The sequence below is a fragment of the Lagopus muta genome, chromosome 14 (genome assembly GCF_023343835.1).
Source record: "Lagopus muta isolate bLagMut1 chromosome 14, bLagMut1 primary, whole genome shotgun sequence".
Classification (NCBI taxonomy): Eukaryota; Metazoa; Chordata; class Aves; order Galliformes; family Phasianidae; genus Lagopus; species Lagopus muta.
Genome location: NC_064446.1, coordinates 15,595,345 through 15,620,086, shown reverse-complemented (window position 1 = coordinate 15,620,086; position 24,742 = coordinate 15,595,345). Strand labels below are relative to the sequence as shown.

General features: G+C 53.4%; 1 protein-coding gene across 10 annotated transcripts in view; it reads left to right on the top strand.

The window, feature by feature from the left end:
- The window catches only part of TCF7 (transcription factor 7), a 54,051-nt gene extending 30,166 nt beyond the window's left edge, over positions 1-23,885 (top strand). For 2 of the 10 annotated variants that reach the window (XM_048960280.1, XM_048960278.1), the window contains exons 4-11: positions 11,243-11,375; positions 12,769-12,859; positions 14,944-15,030; positions 16,654-16,764; positions 16,888-17,050; positions 17,414-17,521; positions 19,890-19,938; positions 21,172-23,655. In XM_048960280.1, coding sequence (XP_048816237.1) covers positions 11,243-11,375; positions 12,769-12,859; positions 14,944-15,030; positions 16,654-16,764; positions 16,888-17,050; positions 17,414-17,521; positions 19,890-19,938; positions 21,172-21,398 — 969 coding nt within the window. In that variant the 3' untranslated portion in view covers positions 21,399-23,655. The other 8 variants (XM_048960282.1, XM_048960281.1, XM_048960284.1 and 5 more) reach the window with 7 other exon arrangements.
- Positions 23,886-24,742: the final 857 nt, after the last annotated feature.

Genomic DNA, 24,742 nt, shown 5'->3' with positions numbered 1-24,742 from the left:
GATGGGGTCCAGCACAACCCCGGCTGGTCACTGTATGCATGCAGCTGTTGGCCATCACTCTTTGCCACCCATGCACAGAGCGGAGGTTGCTATTCCCTGCTGCTGGAACTGCCTTTCCCTACCCTGAATCTGCTGCCATCCCATAATTACACAGCCTCTTCCATTGCGGCGAAACCCGCCCCTTCCTTTTGGAACTGCGGCACACAGGCTGTCTGCAGGCACCAGCACTGCTCAGCTCCTCCTGAGCACATGGCTCCTCTTCACATCAGCTGTGCTCCATAGCTCAGCACCGGGCTGAAAGCAAACCTGAACCACAGCTCATGGTGCTTACAGCAGGGAGCAGGCACCAGAGAAGGTTTGCAGCCACTGACAAAGTCATTGCAGTCAGTCCTGGGACACTGTGAGAGCACTGCAGGGATCCAGAGGGCACCCATGGGAAAGGAGAGCAACACATCAGTCCTGTGGGTCTGATGGCTGGGAGGCTCTGCCATCACCAGGAGCTGGTTACAGTAGATAGAGTAGATAGGAAGGATTAAATCCCAGACTACAATTTGTTTTTGGCTGAATAATTATGATTCATTAGTCCCAAGCACAAATTATAGTAATTTAAAATATTAATACTTCTTTTTATATATATATAAAAAAAAGGAGGAGGCAGGTGGATTGTGTCCGATAGGTCTGACCCCCATGGCCAGGCTGCCCTCCTTGGTTTTGTTCCACATCCCCAGCCTGGCAATGGCAGTGATAGCTCCGTGCTCATTGGATCTCATGGCACAACTCCCCTCCACCTGCATCCCCAGACCTGCCACACAGCACGGCCCTTCTTCCCCAAAACTGCACAGGCACAAATGGGACCATAGGACATGGAGGTCTTTCTTGGGGCCACTCCTGGAATGGGGCAGTGGGCACAGTGGGACGGGCTGGGGATGGGTTTGGTGATCATAGAGGTCTTTTCCAACCTGAATGATTCTATGGTTCTATGAAATTGTACATAAATGTTTTATGCATAATTTGGTATACGTTTTCCATAAATATATACAATTTGTGTATATGGTGGCTATATATTTAGGAATAGCTGTGGTGTTTTTTTTAATATGAAACGTGTAAAATAGGTCTTTATTTTATACAAAATGCCCTGCTTTAAGCTCTGTTTACAGTGTGCATTGTGAGCATCACAGCAGCAGCGAGCCTGCTCAGATGCAGGAGATAACAGGGCTCCACCCTTGCAGGCACCTTTCAGTTAAACACTGTCACTGTTAAATGCTAGGGCTGAACACAGCCTGGTGCGAATGCAGGGAGGCAGTGAGATGGATGCAGAGATAAGAGAGCACCAAGCACTGCTTTCATGGACACCCCAGGTGATGCACGGCAGTGGGACGTGTCCTGCACCCCAACAGCTGTGCCAACATCTGCATGGGCCCGGCAGCAAGTGGGCTCCTGACATGAGTAAGTGAGAGCCTGAAACACTGCAGCACGTGGCAGATGTGGTTGTCATGCTGGTGTTATCTGCTGGCTCAGGAGCTGTGCTCTGCTCCATCTAGAGGCTGTGCTTCTGCCCCGCACCTCGCTGTGCACCCGGAGCACCAAAAGTGCTGTGAGTTTATGTGCATTTATGCACGGGATGCTGCAGACCTACAGACTGCCAGGCTGCCAGTATAGGGTGTTCTCCCTATTTTTCCTAGAAACCTGAATGAACATGTGCTGGAGAAAATCATAGCAGAGTGACTTGGTTTGGAAGGGTCTTTAAAGATCACAGAATTGGAAACTCACACTGTGGATGGGCTGGAAGGGACCTGACAGCCCCCAGCCCCACTCTGCATGTGCCCAGAGCCCACCCATGGCTGCGGGCACATCCAGGGCTGGGGCAGCACAGCTCTGCCTGCAGTACCAGCCCCTCACCGTGTCTTCCTGATATCCGATCCAAATCCCCCCTCTGCACTCAGAAGTGCGTGTCCCTCAGAGAGACAGAGCAGTGGAAAATGTCTCATTGACCCTGATGAGAATTGCTGTAGAGAAGTGTCCTGTATGCTTCGATATCTTGTTGCTGTTCTGCTGAAGCCCTGCATTCAGTGTCCCCAGCTGCTGGCTTGCCTTGGGCTTCGTGTCACCCAGCACTGCAGCTGAGGTCTGCTGTGTGCTGGGGACACTCACAGGGACAGTGTTATGGGAATGGTGTGCTTTACAAACTGCTTTCTCTGCGTAGCAGCACAGTGAGAACCAAAAAAAAAGGTGTGAAAACGTGTAATCCTGTGTAATCTGTATGGTTTTAACTTGGTGTGTTCTCAGCAGCTTAGATGACGGGTGTGCGATAGACGGGTTTATTTCTGAATTGCAGACTTTACAGGGAAGAATATAAATCCTGAAGCAATTGGAACAGTGCTTTAATTGGACACAGCATTGGTTGCGAAGGGAGGTTCTATTGCAGGTTGGGTTGGACAGTGCGGGGTCCTTTGACAGAACACTTCTGTGCAGGTTCCTGTCCCGGTAGCAGCAGCAGTTTTTCATTCCCAGCTGCCAGAAAGCAGATGTGGGACACGAGACATCCTGCAGGACCTGGGTCGTTCCTGCACTACGATATTGCAGTGCAGGCGTGCGGAGGCTGCGTGCACAGAGGTGTGGCGGCTGTGTTTTGTAGTGTAATTGATGCTCTGCGTAACCTGGGTTTCATCATTCAGCAAATGCTGCTGTCAATTATCATAATGAGGCAGAGGACGTTGCGAGGGAGTGAAACATAGGGGCTGTGCTGCAGAACGGCTGCGGTTGGGCAGCTGCGTGGGTCAGGGGCTGGTTGGGAAGGGTCTCTGCCAGGAGCTCGTCCCTTTTGGCAGCTGCAGGCATGGAGCAGGACCCAAACCATCGCGCTTGGGCAAAACTGCATCCCACCAAGAGCTGTGGTCTCCACAAGTTGCATTTTTTGATGAAAATGAATAATTTTGCATAAATTTCCTGGCAAATCCCGTGGTGAGATCCAGCATTACATCTGTGTCCTCGTGTCTCACAGATCTTCTCTTTTCGGAAGCAGACAAAGCCCAAACTCAAAGCAAAACCGAGTTGAAAGAGCGAAGTTTCATCCATTATTTTTCTCATCAAAACCATATGAAATTGTGAGTTTCTCATTCTTTCAGCACAAAGCCTTTGATCACTGCTGCCTCGTGAGCATTTGATCACTGGCTTGAAGCTCGACCCAGCGCTGGGCACGCTCTGCCTGCTCTCTGGTTTCCAAGTGGACGTTTTTGGTATCTGTCTCGACTGTGTTATCCCAAACTGCCATTCACATCAAGCTGTGGCCAAATGCTTCCTTGGAGGTGTTGGAAGAAGCAGGCTGAGATGCTCGCCTAGCTGCAGCAGCATTCCTTTGTGTTTTATTACGTAGCACAGCATGAGGAGGAGCTGCAGTTTGCTGCATTTCATTGCTGGTTTGAGTGGCCTTTGATGGCATCACCTCGTGCTGTATGTAGCCACAGCACCAGAAATAGAGCACGAGACCTCCAGCCAGGGTCTGAAGTCCAAAGTCTGGTTTCCACACTGGAGACCCAAAGATGAAAATAATCACGTGAGCATCCAGTCACGTAGTAAAATCTGATGCAATGGGCTGCGCATCTCAAAAAAGCCTGAAAAACAGGCTGTGACAAGAGCTGAGAGCCAAGCTGGGCTGTGCACGGCTCCGTTCCACCCATGGCAATCTGTGCCATCGCACAGCACAGCACAGCGTTGAGGCGTGGGGCTGAGGTGTCCTCGTGTGTCCCTGCCCTGTATTGCAGTGCTGTGCTGAAAAGCCCTTGGGCCACGTGTCCCTTCGTCCCACCACCCTTGGCCAGGCAACCTGGGGGAGAGAGCTGCTCCCCAGGCTCCGTTTTGTTGGAGGTAACAGTTAAGGAACTTCCAGAAGTCAAGTGGCAAGATGAGATTAATTAGGATTCCTGTCTAATCCTAATTACAGTGATATTTTCTTCCCACGATAGGAGGCATTCATTACCGTATGGATCAGTTTGTTTCTTCTCTCTGTCTGCTTCCCTCCCCCCAACAAAAAAAGGTTAAATAATATTTAATGTATCTTTGCAGTAATTAAAAAAAAAAAAATCACTTCTTTTTAATCTCATATAAACATGAGATGGGCAGAGGAGGAGAAACCCATTCAATTCCCTATTAATTTTCCCTGTTGCCTAATCATATGCAAATCCACCAAGCCCAGGTTTTAACGCAGCCATGCACAAGAAGAGATCAGAGAAAGACCCAAATGGGGCAGCAGGCTGTGGTGTGGGTCAGGGGCTCTCCAGAACCCTGCTGGAAGATAAATGCCACATTAGAATTAAAATGTTTATTTCACCCTGCGCTATGACACTTGCTGGCTGTCAGAGGGAGAAGGGGCATTAAGCATTATGGAACTAATTCCTCCTATTGAGAACAGTGGGATTTTTCCCAGCCAGACACGCAGCATCATCCTGGATTAGTGGCTCTGGCATTCTTTGTCAACACGTCACCCTCGAGAGCGAGCAGTGAGCAGCACCACTATCACTGTATGGCTGCGGGTGTCCTTGGGAGCTCCTTTTGGCTCTGGGGAGGATTATTTCCCTCTGCATCCTCCCAAGAAGATGCTTCGTAGAGAAGAAGGGAAATAAATGTTAGTCCAGATCTGCAGACCTGGCACGGGGCAGCTGCCCAGCGTGGGGTCCTTCATCTCATCCAAGGATTTTTTGTCCCCCTCCAAAAAAACCATTTGGCTTCAGCAGCAGCAATGTGAGAACGAGGACGGCAGCCAGCCCTGGGCCTGTCCATCTTGGAGATGCATTTGCCATCCCTGTAAATATTGAAGGATTTCACCGTAGCGGTGATATGTGTAGCAAAGAGAGATGGTAACTTTTACAAATGATCATACCTGCTTACACCGTGTTATCTGCTATTTAGCCATTGTACACACGTGGGCACAGCCATGTCAGTCCCACAGCATCTGCCCCACGAGCGCTGTGGCAGCTGCATGCAGTGGGAGCAGTCAGTGTGTGTATGCAGTGCCGCAGTGCTGTGATGGCTGTCGTTCTCTGCAGTGCAGTTGCTGAGTTGGGGACTCACTCTCAGACAGCGTGAGGGACTTCTGAGTTGTTGTCTCTTTGTGATCAGTGACCACCCCACCGCCAGGCTTTGAGAATGGAGGGGGACTGAAAGCAAATGTAGTTCAGCACAGCATAGCGTGGTGTGGTACAGCTCAGCATAGTGTGATGTCATGCATTACATACTGCATCACACAGCATATGAATTGTAGAATCACAGAATGGCCTGGGTTGAAAAGAACCACAATGGTCATCCAGTTTCAACCTATGTGCAGGGTCACCAACCAGCAGACCAGGCTGCCCAGAGCCACATCCAGCCTAGCCTTGAATGCCTGCAGGGATGGGGCATCCACAGCCTCCTTGGGCAGCCTGTGCCAGTGCCTCACCACCCTCTGTGTGAAAAACTTCCTCCTAACATCCAACCTAAACCTCCCCTGTCTCAGTTTGAAACCATTCCCCCTTGTCCTATCAGTGCAGAGCAGTGTAGCAGCACACCACCACCCAACAGCACAGCACCCAGCACAAGGACCCAGACAGGCGGTGTGGGCGCAGGGTGACGTGGTGACAGCAGCACGGCCACTCAGTGCGGAGGGGCAGGTTTCAACCCTCTGATCTTGGGGGAATTGAAACGCCTTCAGTCACATCCGAGTTTTTTTTTCTCTGTGTGTGTTTTGTTTTCTCTTCTTAATTCCCCTCTTTCAAGTAAATGTTTTTTGTTTTCACCTTCAAGTGGAAAGGAAGCAAAAAGCCGTGCAGCTGCAGTCCTGTGGGAGAGCCCAGGGGATGGCAGCGGGCAGCTGCTGCATGGCTGGCACTTTGGGGCCGTGCATTCCCCCACTGGGGCCATGCTTCCCCGGTCTGGCCCACCTTGGGCACTGCTGCAGCACACAGATGCATTTGGGTCCGGGTTTGCTTTGTCACAAACACTTGTGCTGCACTCCCCTCCCTCACCCCCCCTTGGACATTTTCCTGATTAATTCTGGGTATCGGCGCTGCTGCTTGCCTTCGAGAAGCTAAAGGAGGTCAGATGGTATCAGCATAGGGCTCAGGGCCATGCCTTCACTTCTGTAGCCATGGTGGGTTACTGGTAACACCGGCCCTGCTGCACCCGGCCCCATTCGCAGAACTGCGTTGCGGAGAGCAGCAGAATGGGGCCCTGTGTGGATGTGTCCCAGGGCTGGGGGGGGGAGTCAATGGCAGGGACAGCCCCCGTGTTTGGTGCCGGCTGGTGTCCCGTGCAGCCGAATGCTGGGGGCTCTCAGGCATCACTGCAGCAGTGCCCAGGAGCAGGACAGCCCGCAGGGGTGGGGACCAGCTCTGGGCAGAGGTATCTCTCTGACGTGGGATGGCATCCTCAGGCAGTGATGCCACACGTTCATTTTTTGGGGGATTTCTCTGCGTTGGGGCATTATTGCCTCCACGCTTGTCCTCTGTCACCCCAAGAGCACTTTTATTTTTCCATGCCTTCATTTTTTTCATGAAGAACCACCTACATTTTTCTCTTAGAAGATAAATACTTGAGAAGCGAAACGGCTCTTCCTGTGCCCGTAAACGGTGCAAAGCTCAGCCATTTCCCCACAGAGCTGAACTTAAAAACAATAAGCCTTGCTGCTGAAAGCCAGCAGCAGCAGCAGTGGGACCCGGTGCTGAGCATCTGCAGCTCTTCTAGGGATCATGAGGCTCTCATACCAACAGAGCACATCCCAGATCTGCAACCATCAGTTCGTCGAGGCTTCTAAAATTATTGAAGTTATTTCCCTGTATTTGTCCTCCCTTGTTGCTATTTGCATGCAGCTTTCTCTGGGAGTATGGATACTCCCCTCCATAGGCAATGCAGGATGAGGAATAACTGCATCAATGTAGGCTGGGGGCTGCTGGAGAAGGATCTGGGTGTCCTGGTAGCCAATGATTGACCAGCAGTTCACCAATGGTTGACCAACGATTGACCATGAGTGAACAGTGTGCCCTTGTGGCCAAGAAGGCCAATGGTGCCCTGGGATGCATGGCATAGAGCATGGCCAGCAAGGGAGGAGGGGGGTCTGCACAGGTTGGCACATCTGGAGCACTGGGCTCCCCACCTGCAGGCAGGGGAACTGCTGGAGAGAGTCCAGAGACTCTGAGGTGAGGGTTGGACTGGGGGGATGTGCAGATGTCCCTTCCTGCCCCTGTGGTTCTGTGACTCTGTGATGCTGTGTGTGCCATGAGATGGGGACAGGATTGGGGCAGTCCCCACGGGCGCCAACCCCCATGGGGCGACATGGCCCTGCTGACACCAAAGCTGCCGGGGTGAGGGCAGTGCTGACGTGGGTGTCTTTAACTTTCCCTTCTTCCTTTCTGTCGTGGCAGTGGTGACTGCAGCAAAAGTGAGAAAAGAGAAAAAAAAACAGCGCTGTGAGGAGAAATGAGCAGATGCTGCTGGCCCCAGCGCTTGCAGAACAGGGTCTCGTTGCAAAGTCTGCCCCCCGATGGAGGCTGTGTTAGGTTTATTCACATTGCCCCAAACTGGGAGGTTTGCTCAGGATGCAGAGGTGCCCTGAAGCTGTGCAGAGCTCTCCAGGTCCCATACCTGAAAGCCCCGAAACACAGCCCTGAGCCCCACATCAATGATCCCACCCTGCAGGATGCTCCCAGCCCCGTTTGCTGATTTGAGCAGATGTTTGGATACGGGGCAGAAGGCAGAGCAGTGCTGGCTCGCTGCAGCCTGACCTGCTGCCTCTGGCTCTGCGGCACAGTGACTAATTCTGCAGAGAAAAGGAATTAATTCCTCATTGAATCAGCAGCAGCGAACTCCGTAGGTTTTGTTTTGCATAGCCAAGGCGTAGACTCATCTCTCTCTCTGAGAAGTGACGTTGAAGCCAACACACAGGGCTGCTCCCGGCTGCAGCCCGCAGCACTGCTCCCCCCGTCGCTTTGCTGGGAGCGGTTTCTTGGTGCTGATGCACATAGCTGGGGATGCCCAGACCCCGGTGCACCCCAAGCACCAGGCCCTGGCCAGGCCCCACACTGCACAGCTTTGTCATTTCACTCTTTTTGGGGCCAGCAGTGTGGGACTGTTTGAAAGTGCTGTGAGTGATCTGGCCCCGCTGTGGCTCCGCTCCCCACCGGTGCTGCAAACCACAGCGCTCCGGGTGCTGCACTGCAGGGTCGGGTCCTGTGCACCCCTGGGTGCTGCCAGCTGGGTGAGCAGGGGCATTGTGGGGGGTCAGCCCCCTCCTGCAGCTCCCAAAGTGTATGTGGTCCCCAGTATGAATAGGGTCCACTGTGTACCTGTGTGCATAGAGCACCTTGTGCTTTTGCGGCCCCTGCATCAGTGTTGTCCCCCAGTGTTCCCAGCGTCCTCTCCATGCACTGGGTCTATTAAGAGCACATCTTCCCCACTGCACATGGAGTCCACGGTGTCTCCCTTGTGTTCCAGGTCCCCTTTGTGTAAGGGTCCCCCATGCCTGTGAGGTTCCCTATATTCCCAATGGGAGGGGTCGTTCCTAGGAAGGATGCTTTGTGCCTTTGTGCAGCAGCGCCGATCAAGATCGGCCTTGTGAGATGAGCTCCTGTGTTTGGTCTGTGTGATCTGCTCCTCTTTAACACGCTCACTCCGAGCGCTGTCTGCTCTTTTCTCTCTTTCTATTTTAACAAACGATGGGAAGGGAGCAGTGGGGACACCTCTGTGCAGTGCAGTGCCAGACTGAGACCTGGCTGCTCAGTGGGCGACCACCAAAGTCCATCCAGAGCTCTTCATTCCTTTGGCACCACATGGTGGGAGATCGCCAGGTTGTGCTGCTTTGGTTTAGTTCTGATTTGTCTTCTACCCAAAAATCAACCCAAAATCTTGCCCAGTGCCAGCCCTGAGGCAGCAGATGCTGGGATGCTTACAGCTGTAGCTAGGTGTGCTTTACCCAGCTTCACCAAAAATTCACTTCTTCTTTTCTTCTCCTAAACTAACCCAAGCAGAAAACCATCTGTGTATTTTTTCTAATATTTTCACAGCTAAAACCAATATTCTTTGTATTATAGCCCATGAAAATTCTCAGTATTGGCCATTTCCCACTAATTCTGGGTTTTAATCATAGAACCATAGAATCATGGCTTGGTTTGGGTTGGAAGAGCCCTGCAAAAGCCACCTGGTCTCTCTGCCCACTATGAGCAATGAGCACCCACAGCAATGAGCCCCCCAGTCTGACCTGGGCTGTCAGCAGGGATGGGGACCACCGCCTCTCTGGGCAGCCTGTGCCTCACTGCCCTTATGTAACAAACATATTCCTTATATCCTATACAAATCTTCCCTTTCCTAGTCTGAAACCATTTCCTATTTGATCTCTGCTGCATTTTTCTGGCATTAGCTCCAAACTTTAAATACTTGCAAGGCAGCAAAGTGTTCATTCCTGTGTGCTGTGGTGAAACATCTCCATCTTAAACAATGAGTCAAAACACCTGCTGCCATGAGGTGCTTTCCAGAAAACTTCTGGTTACAACAAATCACCGTTTGTCTAATGAAAAAGCTTCATTTTATTAAAAAAAAAGATGAATTCTGAATAGTTCTGCTCAGCCAGAAGCGAGTTCTTCCACTCACCTCGAGTCTCCATCACAATCAGATATCTGCATGTAAGCAGTGAGGTCTCCTCATTTTGCCTTGCCAGCAATTAGTCCCTCTTAACAATTAGCACGGCTGCGTTGTCTGCTTGCTCATCAGATACTGAAGCCACTTTTCTGCTGCAAAGTGGGAGCTGCCTCCTCATGGCCCTTCCTCTTTGCATTCAGTGAGTCCCACCAGGGCGATGGGCAGCAGCTCCATGCCTGCACAGTGCTGGGTAATGTGAGGAACCTGGGCACCTCAGGGACTTGCTGGTACCTTGGGTACCTGGTGGTACCACAGTGACCTGGTGGCACTGCAGGACCAGGTGGTTTGTGCTGGGAGGGGCACAGTCACTGCTGTATCCCAGCACATGCAGGCAACATGCACATGGTTCACATCAGGAGTTGGGGTTCTCACGCACTCTTAAATACATCCAAACCTGCAGCTCTTGATTTTTATTTGCACGAGCAAAGCCAGGTGGAGGATGGCATCCCCAACCCGCCCCGTCCTTCCCATTGCAGGGTTCCTCCTGGTGCCAGCAGGGCTGCACACTGCTCTATGTGAGCAAAATCATGACCCAAGTGAAAGGCAGCGGTGAATCAACCCAGAGGTCTGAGATGAGCTGTCAGAAAGCAGGAGTGGTGCTCTGGAGGTGCCCCAATGGGACAAGAGCTGAGCTGAACGGCTGCCAGCCTCCTCTCATCTCCCCTCAGTGCAGTGCTGCCATTCCTGGTTCTCCTTCTGGAGTTATCTGGGACAAATTGTATTTGTTGTGCTATCAGGGTGAAGACAGTCTGGGTTTAAAGGCACTCCTGGGCAAAATGGGGCATGCAGGGAGCAGTGTGGGGTGCTGCAGGTGAGACAGCTGTGTGCACATGTGTGCATGGATAGGGGTGTGCATGGGTGTGTGCATGGATTTGTGCCTGGATGTGTGTGTGGATAGGTGTGCCCATGGGTGTGTGCATAGATAGGTTAGTGTGTGAGTGTGTGCACAGGATTTGTGCAGGATTTGCATACAGTTGTGTGCATAGGTGTGGGCATGGATTTGTGCGTGGGTACGTGCGTGGATGTGTGCACTGATAAGTGCATGTGTGTGCACAGGTGTGTGTGCATGTGTGTGCACAGTGCTCACAGCTATGCAGCCCTTCGGGCCAGGTCACTGCTGTGTCACACAGTGGTACCACATCGTGCAGCATGCAGGGGCTGCTGGCCCCCCAGGCCCTGTCCTGCTAGCAGGAGCAGCTGCAAAGGCCTGAGCACAGTTTTCAGAGTGAATGTGCAGGATGTGAAAGTCCAGCTTCAGACCAAAGCAACACATGGGACTGTGGGGGGGGGGGGAGAGGGCAGAAAACTGGAGCAGTGCATTAGGTGACACGCTGTTAGCATTCATCCAGGGATAAATGATACTGGAGAAGGATTAGAAAGAAGTGACAATTCTTGATCTTGATGGCTTCGTGTTATTTGGGCTGATCTGCAGTCACCATCAGCTGTTGCTGCCACTTAATTCGGGGCTTCTCTTGCAGGATGTGTCTGTTTGAGTAAAGAAGGGCAGTGGCTGCCCTGGGGTTGCTGCAGCCCTCTTTCCAGCAGCACAGCCCTGAGCCTCACCCCCTCCTTCTCTTTGCAGTCCAACAAAGTTCCTGTCGTGCAGCCATCCCATGGAGTGCACCCGCTCACGCCGCTCATCCCCTACAGCAACGACCACTTCAGCCACGGTTCCCACTCACCCCATCTGCCCGCTGACATCAGCCAGAAGCAAGGTAACCCAAATTGCTCATCAGTGGGTTCAGAGCACCAGGCACTGCTCAGGGTAGGGCTCATGGAGCTCCATCTGGGGCTGACACTGCAGCAGAACGGCCACAGCGGCCGCACGAGCCGAAAGCCGGAGCGGAGCCCACAGGGCGATGTGTGAGAGTCAACCAGAAAATGGAAAGTTGTCTTTCCTTTGACTCATACCCAAACTGCTGTCAGGTTGTCATTTTGAGAAAATAAATGCTTGAAACAGGAAATATTTTGACTAAATATGATCGGTGTCTGAGCGCTGGGTGGACCTGAGTGTGCGTGTCCGGCACGCGCCAACCCCCAGCGGGGCTGCAGAGGAAAGTACAGCACGGATAGGGCAGACCTGAGCTGTGCACTGGGGAGCTCGCCCCTCACCACCTCTTCTTCTGGGCTGCAGGCTGAGTGTGAAATCAAACCTTCCTCAGCCTCCTGCCAGAACAGAATCCCTGCAAGTCTGTTTGAATCACTCAGATGTTTGCAGAGAGCTGGTCTGGGGTTCAGGTGGCAGTGAGTGCATTCACAGTGCTGGGTCTGTGTATTCTAGGAGGGATGGGGGACTCATCAGAGCTCACAGTGCTGGTGGGTCCAACACCTGAGTGTCATAAACACGGCAGGAAAGCACAAGGAATTAACAGATCTATTGGAAATTTGCTCAGCAAATGGCAGATTTCAGCACCTGGAAAGGAAGCCTGCAGATTTCCAGGTTAGCAGAGGCAGAGATCCCACAGGTGGGAGAGGACTGGAGGTTTGGGCTTTGTTCCTCTCTGGCCTGTGTCCTAACCAAGTGCAGCTATGGGTAAATTCTCGCACTAAGTCACATTTTTCCTTTGGCTCAGTTATATATCAAGTTCAGTTAGCACCTACTGAGATATTTGGAACCCAGTGATGTAATTCCTAAATACTTATTTATCATTAACTCTGTGAATATCCCAGATCTCTGGGTCTGTGCTTTGCTGCAGCTCTTCACCCATGCAGTGAATACAGGGTGGTGCCCAAGCAGCTGCTGGGCAGCCCCAGCATGGGGTTGGTTTCAGGTGCTCCAGGCTGGAAAGATGAGACATGGGGTTGGCCCCAGAGCAGGGCAGAGAGCAGCAAGACTGCAGAAAAATTAAACTGTGAAGTATCCCTGCTAGATATCAGAGCTAGCACTGATGCTGCTGGAGCATCCCCCAGTGGAAGGGCCTCAATGGAGCATCCCTGCTGGTTGCTTTTGGGCTCCTGGGGCTGACTGATTGGCTGGGGGCTGTAGGAACAGCACTGCATTTCCATGTGCATTCCCCACTGCCCAGCAGTGCCCGCAGAGGAGCAGATGGGGCTGGGAGGGCTCATTTCAATGCTGTCTCCATCTCACCTCCTTCTCCCTTCTCCCAGCAGTGCATCGGCCTTCCCAGACCTCCGACATCCCCGGCTTCTACCCGCTCCCTCCGGCTGGGGTCGGCCAGATCACGCCCTCCATGGGATGGTGAGTGCAGGGATGCACGGGGTCAGCTCTGAGAGCCCCCCTGTACCCCCTTCACGTGCTGAGCAATGGGGAGGGGGCTTCACTCCATGTGGGATGGGGGGCTGCGGTGCTGCAGGACGGCTGTGAGGTTGTGCTGTGGCTCTGTGTGCAACTGGGATGGTGCTGCCTCTGCCTGCATGAGGAGGTGGGCAGAGAGCGGGCAGCCTCCGTGCAGCTGGTGATGGAGGGTGCCATGGAGACGTCAGGTTGGATGTTAGGAACAGTTTCTTCTTCAAAAGAGTGGTCAGACACTGGCACAGGCTGCCCGGGGAGTGGAGGTGTTCCAGAACTGTGGCACTTGGGGACAGCCAGTGGTGGTCAGTGGTATGGTGGGGTGGGGTTGGACTTGGGGATCTGAGAGATCTTTTCCAACCTGAATGATCCTATGGTTCTGGAGACATCCAGAACCACGTTTTAAGGTGTGAAAGCATGTTGCCAAACGTGAAAACACAAAGTGAAATCTTTTTTTTTTTTCTTTTTGGTTAGTTTATGAATTTCATATTCCAGTTATTTAACCACAAGGAAACAGAGGCTGAGGCTTCTGATACAGAGTTCGGCTTCAAAGAGATGGCATTTTGCTTTCTGTGCTAAATGTGCTCCTCTTGGGTGATGACTTAACGCCTCGTACGATGTGATTCATCCTCAGGAGGAACAGGCACTGCTGTGAGTGTGCTGTACAAAGCATGCATGTGGCTGGAGTGAGGCAGGAGCAAAGTCTCTGTGCAGAGCTGGGTGCTGAGGACATGGCAGCTGCAGCAGGAGCTGCTTGCTGGCAGCACACACTGTGCCTGGCGCCTGCAGCAGGTGTGCTGGTGGCAGCTGATAGGGACAGGGAGCAGCAAAAGGCAGCCAGCCTGGTGAAGCAGCAGTGCATCCCAAAGTGTGCTGTCTAGAAGAGCTTTTCCCCTTACTCTTGCCTGCCCAAAATTCATGGAAGGAGCCCAGAGCACTCAGAGCCAGGGCTGAGATGTGGACAGGAGGGAAGCACACACAGCCAGTGGCTTCTGTCCTACCCTTTGCCCCCAGTGGGGACAAGAGCCTGGTGACAGTCTCCTGAGGACAGTGGGATGCGGGCAAGCTACTACATCCCATACATCCCACTCCATTTGCCAAGCACTGCTCCCACCACCAGGGCATCCTGTGCTGTGGCTGCAGCTCTGCAGGGCAGAAACCCTGCGAAGCTCCTCTACAGTGCATCATGGCCAATGATTACAACACACCCCATGACACCAGGAAGCTCTGGGTTCTTTGGGCTGGAAGGAGCTGGTGCCATTTGTAGGGCAGTGCTGCATGCCACAGCAGAGCAACACCGGTGTGGCTGCACTTCGGGGTTCAGCGCTTTGGGGTTCAGCCATCCCGTCTCGCCCTCCCCAGATGTCTGGGTTTCCACGTGTGGTTTTGGGCTGGGAGCATCTCCTGGCAGCCCGACAGAGCACACCGAGGTGTGTTGGAGCTATCTCCATATGAAAACATGGGGGCTTTCCCCTGCTGAGAGCAACCAGGAACTTCCTTCAGGTTTATTTGACTATCTTCAAAACAATTCCCAGCTCCAGGTCTGGTGTGTGCCTGATTCCCACTACGAAACAACTTTAAAAAGAAGCACAGGACCCGGCTTTGGGCTTGTTTGCAAACAGAGGCAAACTTCTGGGGGCAGTGCGGGGTGGAGGAGCTGCATCCCCTTGGGGCCAAGGCAGAGAGGTGCTGAGCAGCCTTTGGCTTTTTGGCCGAACGGTGCTTTCTTATTTTTTAAGCAGTTTATTCTGTGCGATAGCAGTATTTCTTCTGCCCACCTCCGTGTTCAGCACTGCAACAGGATACAAGATAGTTTCTGAAAGAGGGGGGTGGAGGGGAGTCAGGTGTGGATCCAACCTCGACAGGGAGCTCCCTAAGCAAACCCCAAACCCCGCAGTGCCCGGAGCAGCGCAGAGCGAGGGCACCGAGCCCCCACCGGGACCCCACTGCTCCGACCCCACTAGCAAAGGGGATCTTTAGGAAACAGCCACGCAGCTGTGGATACTTGATAGACTCTTTCTTCCCGATCCCAGGCAGAGCCAGTCTGTCTATCCGCTCCCGTCATGTGGATTTAGACAGCCGTATTCGTCAGCGCTTTCTGCTGGGGCTTCTTTCTCCAGGTGAGTATGTGGGGCCGGGAGCGGCTCGACGCCCGCAGCTTGCAGTGTGTGCGGGAGCAGCTTGCAGCCCAGCGAGTCAGGGCAGTGCCCGGATGCCCCCGGGAGCAGCGAGCGGCCAGGGAGGATGCTCAGCAACTGGGTTGTCATCAGCACAGGTCAAAAAAGCAAAGCCAGAGAGCCCTGCCTTCAGTGCAGCACTGGAAAAAGGGGTGAAACCCATCGCTCCTCGTCTCTGACCATGGTGTTGTGCGCACCGCCGAGTTTCGCTTTGCAGAGAGCAGTGCATTTTCCTTGATTTCAGCCTCAGAAGCAGGACAGGCAGCAGGCAGCTGCTGGCATCGCATCTAAACAAGTCTGAAGTCTGCAGCTGATACGCAGCTCATGCCTGCCCCGTGCTGCCCTGTTCCCACTCCAGTCCCACACAGGGTTGGGGCTGCTTTGTGCTCCTGCAGCATCGCCAGCTCCGAGGAGCGAGCGCAATCCTGCACCGTCTGCATCTCTGCTGCTCTGTTCTCCATAGTTTGTCTGCTTTGTGGTTACATGTACCCCAGCCCCACTGATGTCCCAGGGAGCAAAATGCATCTCATAACTGGGGATCTCAGAGCCTGGTACCTTGGGGTTTGCTGATGGGCAGGGCAATGGCGTGCCCCTGCTCCGGCTGCTCCCGCACCAGCTTTGCTTCTGCTTCATGTTGTCCTGAAGTCAGCAAAGGATTCCCACAGAAAAACTATGCAGGCCCTCTATCCACGCAAACCTCTATCTGTGCAGCAGGGGCAGGAGGGTGCTGCCAGCCCACCTCGCTCTTGGGGCACTGGTTTTTGCAGCCCCAAAGGCTCAGGGTAGGGATGTGCTGACGGTTCCCTTTGGGGCCCTGCAGCCCCCAGGTGTGGCACAGGGGTTCCCACTCACACGGGGCTGGGTTTTGCAGCGCTGCTGCAGACAGGCAGTACACCTGGCCAGATAAGGATCAGACTGTGCTAGTGGATTAAATTAAACAGCTTTTCTTTCTGTGCCAGCATATCTAACGAGCAGTTCACCTCCCATGGGCGATTCTGCCCTCTTGAGCTGCAGTCAGAGCGTGGCAGGCCTGGCAGAGCCGGCGGCTCTGGCTTTACCATCAGCAGCTCGAGGGAGCTAATGAGGCCTGAAAGGCAACGAGACCTCTGATGATCTCATCCTGTGTTGGTGGAGAGCATTGCTCGGGCAAGGTGCACCTCCTAGAGTTGCAGTTAGTTCATGTTCAGACTTATGCTTTTTCTGTGGGGTGGTCCTAATCTCTCAAATCCAAACGTTGGGTTGAGTTTGTTGTTTCTTCCTACAGCACTAATAAGATATTGCAGCAACAGAGATCTGAGTGTCTGAAACACAGGTTGAAAGCACCCTTGATCTGGGCCCTGCTGGCGGGGCACCGGGGAGCGGCACGGCAGCATTGCTGGGAACAGCAAACTGATGCCAAAGCCCCACTCCCATCCTGCGCAGCCCCCCTGGGTCCGTTCTGCCCTTGTTCTGCTTTCTGTGCCCTCTGCTTGCCGTCTGCTTCCGCCGCTCCAGAGAGCCACCAAGGGACGGCCCCCCCAGCGCCCCGCTGCCCCGTGAGCGCAGCTCACCCCCTCTCCATTGCAGGTTCACTCACCCGCTGATGCTGGGCTCCAGCATGCACACCACTGGCATCCCACACCCCGCCATCGTGCCCCACTCTGGCAAGCAGGAGATGGAGCACTACGACCGCAACATGTGAGTTCTGCTCAGGGCTCCTGATCTGTGCTATCACTGCGGAGTCTCACTGGGTGATGCCCATGAATCACTCAGTGACACCGAGTGGTTCTGACACTGACTGCTCCTTTTGTCCCTGCCAAGGAAACCTCAGCCAGAACCAAAGAGAGAGAAGGAAGCCAAGAAGCCCACTATCAAGAAGCCCCTGAATGCTTTCATGTTGTATATGAAAGAGATGCGGGCGAAGGTCATCGCTGAATGCACGCTGAAGGAGAGCGCGGCCATCAACCAGATCCTGGGAAGGAGGGTAAGGGCAGGTGGAGTCCCCAGGGGTTTTGGGGATTGGGGGGACATGCAGACATCTTCGGACGTGAGGGGAGCTGGGAAGAGTTTCTCTCATCACCCTGATGGAGACCGGGATTTTGGGGGTGTTGGAGGCATTGCACGTCCTCGGGCTGTGAGCAGCTGGTAGGGAGCCCCAAAAGTGGGAGAAAAGGGAAATCTTGTAGCACAACAGCAACACAGTGGCTGCAAGGTGCCCTACAAGACCTGTAGCAGCTCCAGTACAGCATCCCCATCCCCACACCTGCCCTGGGATGCTCTCCCCTCACAGCCTGCAGGGCAGTGTCCCCGTGGCAGGGCAGGCTCAGTGCTGTGCTTGTCCCCACAGTGGCACGCGCTGTCCCGGGAGGAGCAGGCCAAGTACTACGAGCTGGCACGCAAGGAACGGCAGCTTCACATGCAGCTCTACCCCGGCTGGTCCGCGCGGGACAACTACGTGAGTGATGCTGCGCCTCGAGTCCCATAGATGTGACCCAAAAATAGCCCAGAAATGACCCACGGGGGGAAGAAGTGGGTGCTGGTTGTCCCTGGTAATGCTGTTTTGGAAGGGATGGTTTGTATAGAAATACGTGTTTTGGCATTGGTTTGAACATCCCTTTGGCTGCTCCTCGTGGCTCATCTGTGGCACTGCAGCTGCCACTGTTGCTTAGTGCCCAAGGAAACAGAAGCAGAAAAAAAAGAGAACTTCTAGGTGATGTGAGTGATGTTTGGAAAACTCCGTCTGTTGACAGGAGCATAATAATCGTGGAAAATAAGATTTAAAAATGCTAAATAGGAGAAAAGAAGCTGCTTTGCATGAGACGAGTGCTGAGCTCAGCCTGGCGGGGACTCGGTCCAACTCTGGGACCTCTCATAGGGCTGCATCCCTGGCACTGGGGTCCCTGTGCTGTCCTGCAGGGTGACGGTCACCGAGCCACCGCCTGCCCTGCTGGGACATTGGACCCATGGGGCCACCACGACTGAGCAAACCAAGCACACCACGTTCAAAGTATTCAAATGCAGCTGCAGCAAATGCAGACAGCAGCACTGCTTGCTCCGCCGGTTTGCGAGCTGGCCCCAGCTCCTCAGAGAGGCTGATTCCCAAGTAAGAGTGCTGTTAAGGAAATGAGAAATCCACGTTCAAAAGGGGAGAAAAAGGAAAGCTCCTGCATAGGCAGAGAGGGACAGCAGATCGAGGTGCATGCTCTGCCCTTTCTCTGTGCCATGTCCCACCTGGAGATGCAGGGCTGGGCTCCCCAATGCAGTGCTGAGAAGCCTGCTTCAAGAGAATTCATTTCCTCTTTGCTATGTTAATGGTAGAATAGCAAGGCAATAAGCGAGCTTCCAGTGCTGCAGAAGCATGGGATGCAGCCTTTTCTAGTGGCTTTCTAACTGTTTTGATCTCACATGCAACAAGCCCTGCCTAACAAGCTCGTTGGAGACCTGAGGCAGGGTGCAGAGGGCTGTCAAATATCCACCTGCTGCTGGGCTCTGCTGCTCCATGCAGGGTTCCAGTGGTTCCCTCGCAGCCACATTCTTTGTCTTGGAGCTGTGCTTGGAGCTCTCCTTCAAGCACTGTTCAGAAAGCCCAAAATCCCACAAAACATCCTCAAATAGCCAGAAATCATAATCAATAATGTCCTTGCGTAATAACTAGCAATAAGTAAATTGCTGGGAGCTCGGCTTCCACGTGCAGCTTTGCAGGGTCAGTATTGGCTGAGACCTGGGTTGGCCGTGGAGAATCTGGGGCGGCACCCAAGAATGCTCTTCTGTGGGTATCCCTGGGGGGCAGCAGCAGAGCTGAGAGCCGGGCATCATTGTCCCTCAAGCCAAGTACGTCCTCCATGGAAATCCCATCCCTCCTGCTTCTCTCCTCTTGGAAAGCACCAGGAGGTCTCCTCTCCCGGCCAGCACACACCAGGCTCAGAGCACAGCAGCTCTCCCTCCAGCATTCATGAGCAGCTGCTCCGGGTCGTGGTCTCTGTAGGAGCTGCTGTTCTCTCTGGAGCCCCGGCGAGGAGGAGGAGGAGGAATGTAGGTCACCTCCGCCGCACGTGACTCGGTTATTAGGCAGGAAATGCAGTTGCTCCCACGCTGAAGAAAGAGCTCACCGCAGTTCAGAGCTTTCCACCTTCACTCAAACCACAAGAAGTCATACAAAAAGACACAGGGCAGAGGAGCCCTGTGAGCCACGCTCCCCACGCTGGCCAGATTTGCTCCAGACCCTCTGTGCCCCGACAATCTCAGGGAGGAAATCCGGGGCTAGCACTGTTTTGCTGTTAGGGAGTGAAGAAAATGTGAGAACAAGAAATGAATCCACAGCTGCAGAAGGGCTGAGGTGGGGAGATGGGTATTTTTTAAAAGTGCCCAGGGATTTATAAAGTTTCCCCACGTGAGATCGGGGTGCTCTCCTGATGGGGACCTCTGATGACAGCAGGGATCACAGTTCTGCTGCGTTGTGCAGATGTGACCTCCTGCAGTGCTTCGAATGGAGCAGGAGAGCTGGGTGATGTTCAAACCAACGTCCTGCAAGGAGGAGCTGTGGTGTAACTGCATTCAGTAGGCAGGCTGCAGTGTAAATGGGGGGCTCAGCTGGGGGAGGAAAGCTGAGAAGGCAGTGATGTGGCTCCATCTCTGAGTTCCTGCAGATGTATGCATGTGAGCCCTACTACCTGCAGTGCTGGATGTGGGGACACTCACCCTGGTGGTGGCTTCGGGACTCCCCTGGGTGCATTTCCCAGAGCTCAGACCAGCTCTGCTCAAGGCCCCCTCGGTCCCCCAGCACTGGGAACACAAACTGATGGGCTTTTCCTTGGCCTTCCTAGGGGAAAAAGAAGAGGCGGACACGGGAGAAGCAGCAGGACTCCAACTCAGGTAAATCCTGCGGTGCTGAGCCATGCAGCCCTCGGTGCTGGACACTTTTGATGCAGAATGGATGATCCCACACAGTTGTTGTTTTACCACTCTTTGCCATATTTCCTTTTATTCTTAACCAATGATCTGTGCATTTCATGAGACAGAAAATTAGCATTTCTGTGAGTTTTTCATAGATCAGCTTGCATTAGAACACTAGTAGTTCATGGAAACTGAAAATATGAGATATTGTCAAGTGCTTATCTGCATGTCTATATTACTGCTAATTATGCAGAGCATCCAGGTGGGTGCCCTCTGCAGCCTGCCCCTGGCTGTCCCTTTGCTGGCTGTGAGCTGGGACCAGCCCTGCCTGTGCTGCTGGGATTGCTGGGATGACACAGCTCAGCTCACACAGCTCCAGTAGTGGCTGTGTGATGCCCTCTTTGAGCTGCCCATAAAAAGCAGTTCCAAAAATGTGTCCCAGTAATGGCTTCAGTTTAGTTAGTGCTGTTGATCGCATTCAGTGCCTAGGATGTTGAGAATGCAAGCATTTCAGTGTACATGCAGTGTGTATCTATCATGTAAACATACGGCCCGTGTGTGATAGAAAAATACTGATTTCACCCTCTGTGGATGGGAATGCTGCTGCTGATGCCCCACAGCACGCACTGCTGCTGGTGCAGGCGGGAAGGTGCCCTTCTGCAGTGCTGCAATAGGGCTGGAAAAGCAGCGTGTGCCTGAAGGCAGGGCTGCAGGGCAGAGCTGTGCAGCCGGGGCTCATCTCTGCAGTGCCACCTCCGCTTTCCTGCGCTTCTGCAACGTTTCCTCTCCTCTCTGCTGCCCACAGCCCCATTCACTGGCACCCGGATAGGCATTGCTGGGAGCAGGTAAGGAGCAGGCAAAAGCTCTGTCGCCTGGCAGCTTTCCCAGCCTTTAGGAATGTGGAGGTGTCACAAAAAGATGTGAATTTCCTGGTAGCGTCCTGCAGCCGAGCCGGGTGCTGCTTCTCAACCCCCTTTCCCTGCTGCGATCACTGATTTCATTCATTTATGTATTTATTTCCCTAACAATCACTTTTTTTACAGGAGAAATGGTGCCACCACCATTCTGTTGCAGAAACAAAACTTGGGATTGTAGTCTGTTAGTGGTGTGTTAAGCGGCTGAAATGATGTTGCCTCTTTTCTTCCTCCTGCTCCTCCTCCTCTTTGTGCCTCTGCCTTGCCCATTCTCCGCCACGCATGCTTCTGTGTTCAGATCCTGCCTCTCCTAAGAAATGCAGAGCTCGCTTTGGCCTCAACCAACAAACGGACTGGTGCGGCCCGTGCAGGTGTGTATCACATCTCCACCTCGCGGGGTTCTCCTGGGCTGCGGGTCTGGCCCTGCTTTCTGCTCCTCCGCACACCAGGGATGCTCCTGCAGGGCCCTGTCTGAGCACCCTGGTGGCTGTTGTCCCTGAGCTGCCGTGGGCAATGTCCGTGTGATGCCGATGAGCATCTCTGGTGTCAAAAGCTTCTTTGCAGGTCTGCCTCTGTGACCGTGGTGTGGGGCTTTCCACCCATTTACAAACACCCCTTAAGGGCTAGTTGTGAGTAGTGAAGGTCTTTGCTAATTCTCCTGAGGTTTTTCCTATTTATTCTAGAGGTAACCATGTATGTTGAGATGCAACTTGTTGGTTTGCAGCACCCAGCATGGAGTGGGAAAACCCCAAGCAAGGAGCTGGTTTGTAAACGTTCCACACCTTGGGTTTCTAGGGCATGACCCCAGAATCAGTGTGCTTATTGCAGCTTGAAGCGGGGGAAATCATTCAGTCCACCCAAATCGGAATCCTGGAGCAAATCCCCAGCAGTGTGGGGTCATTGGGTCCCTCATGGCTGATGTGGGCTGAGTGAGGACTGTGCCTCCCAGACCCAGCAGATCACAGAGCCCCACGTATGAGCAAGGAGGTTTAGCTTAGGAATCCTTAGGTTTAGGTTTCCCGTCCCTGCAAACAAGCCCAGGTCAGGCTGAGGTTCTCTGAGCACTGACAGAGCTGTGGGTTTCCCTGCTTATTGTGGGGAGGGGACCGGATAGCCTTAAAAGTCCCTTCCAACCCAGACAGTTCCAGTTCTGTGACTTCATTTGAACTCTCCTCATTCAGCTTTGGCGCTAACCCTCTGCATTGCTTCCAGTTAACACAGCCTGCTGAGTTTGTAGACCTTAGCATGCTTTTTTATTTAACTTTTGCCTTTCAAATGCTACTCAGTCACATCTTTTCTGCAATTGCTTGTACTAACGGGCTGCTGCCAGTTCAAGGGCTTCTGTCCTCCCTGCAGTGGTCGCAAACACCTGTAGAGAGCAGCTCCCACCTGAGGTTCCCACTCCACAGGACAACAATAACTGGTGAAAAATGGGTGTTGCAGGTTGGAGATTTCACCCTTTCACCAGGACAACTACAGCAGGGTGCTGTAGTTCCTAAAGGACAGGGATACATCCTTTTAGCTGTATAGGAGCCATGCAGGCTGTAGTATCAAATCTGCTGCTTCTCCATCATTTTAAATCAAATTGAATCAACGAATCGATGAATCAACTGATAGGTTTCTGTCATCCTACAAGGAGGTCATGGAGAGCCTCCGTCCTGCAGCTGCTCCTGAATTGCCTGTAGGAAGCCCGGCTCATCCTGGGGCTTGGCTGCTCTGGGAGCTGCAGCCCATGAAGCATTCCGTGTGCCTTTCAGCAGCGCTGTCGTGTTTCATACCGTGTTAATTGGGTCACCCCAGCTAACGATGCCACTGACAGCAGTAATGCCATTTCTCTTGTTCGCAGCCAGTGCAAAGTCGTGTTTAATACTGGGCTACTTAATGCATATTCCATCAGTGTGTAGTTTTTCATTAGTGAGATCAAAGAGAGGTGTGTGCCTGATCAGCCAGCTCTCCATTTGATCCGTTTTCCTCAGCTGAGGCAGCCGAGGCAGGGAGCTGAGCAGAAGGAAGGGGTTTTTTGCCTGTTGTAGCTGTGCTGTTGTTACCAGTGCCTCGAGCAGGGGATTGCTCCCTCACCACTGCTAGGTGACATCCTCAGAGCTCTGTGCTTTGGAACTTCCCTGAGCCGCTGCAGAGGATGCAGAGCAGCTGATGTGAGGGGCGCTGGGAGTCACTGCCCCCGACTGGGCGCTTCTGGAGGAAACCCCGGGCAGCAGAACCCTGCCTGCAGGGCTGTGCCAGAGCTTCCTCTCCCACGTGTGCGGGTGGCATTTTGTGCTTGTGTCTCAGCTTCTGAAGGGGCAGATCACAGCAAGCACGTCAGCCCACAGAAGCCATGGATGGCCTTCTGGATGGGTGGAGGTCAGAGGCTTTTGCTGCAAAGAAAAGCAGCCGAGCAGACAACGTACTGCACACAAGGCTAGGGCCGGGGTAGGAAATGTGCTGCAGGTAGAAACGCTCAGAAGAGTTCGGGTCCTTCGGGTCGACGTGCTTCTCCTTAGGAAGACAGCTAACAGACGGTGCGGAGCGCAGCGTGGCGGCACGGCGTGACCGGGCACCGCTCCACGGCCGCGTCCCGCAACGCGGCAGCCGGCGCAGCCAACGGCGGGATGGCGGCACGGCCGGAGCGCTGCTGCCGCCGCCGTTATGGCGCCCCCTCGCGGGCGCCGCCGGTTCACACGCACAGGCGGCCGATCTCCGCGCTGCGGCTCCGCGCCGTTCCGCTCCCCGCCCCCCCGCGCTCTGCTCGGCGTTTTGTGTGTGACCGTAAACTCACCCTTCATTTACAGATAACTCTCTTCACTGTTCATAGGAGGAAAAAGAAGTGCATTCGGTACTTACAAGGAGAAGGACGCTGTGCCAGCCCAGTTTCTTCCGATGGAAGTGCTATAGACTCCCCTCCCTCCCCCCTGGATGCACTCCAATGCATATCCTCTGCTTTCCCTTCAGACAAGCTTGCAGCCCCCGCAGACTCCACACACAGAGAACGCACCGACCCCCTCCCGGTCTCTGCTCCCATCACAGCTGCTGCCTGCTCCTCCAGACCCAGCACCAGGTGCTCTCCTGCGCCCGCAGAGCCCTCAGCCTGCAGCGTGGCTTCCACGGGGACGTAGTCCCACCCCCACCCGTGTTTGCTGAGACACTGTGGGCACTTTGCTCTCCCACTGAAAAGGACCAGAGGCCCGGCCCAATTCCCCCGCAGTTAGGCAACAGAACGATTGGAGGATGCTGGAAAACATTTGACCCTTTGGGGGGAGGGTGGTGGTTAAAGATAGCAAAGTGATTTTTAAAAAGGTTAAGGAAAAAAAGAAAAACACACGACAAAACTTGCCAAAATTTGAAGTCTGATGAGTAAATAAGCCTTTTGTCCCTGCCCTGTGCTGCTTTCTTGTTTGTTGGGGGCTTTTCTTTTTTTACTGCGTTATCTGTGAGTGTGGCAGAAAGCAAAGAGAGATCCCCAGCTTGCTGCAGTAGGTGGTAGGTGCTCTAAATCTGACACTGGCTTCCGTGTCCTGCCTTCTGAGCTGCTTTAGACTGTAGTCCTCCTGTAGCTGTTATACCACAGAGCTGGAAAAGCTGGAATAGGAGCCTTTTGTAAAAGCCCTTGTGTCTGAAAACGAAATGTAGCGATGCTAGCTTTCTGATCCGACTGGATGATAGAGAAATATTTAAACTAATGAGATGTATTTTTTAAACTTCTTGTTTGAGAACAGGAAGGCACTGTTTACAGGTAATAGTCTCTGTGCAGACACGTTGAATCCCATCAGCGTGTAGCAGGGCAGAGCATTGCTCCCCACGTCAGCCCGGCGCAGGCTCTCCCTGCTGTTTTGCTTTGGGTGCTGCAGATTCAGACAGCAGGAATTGCC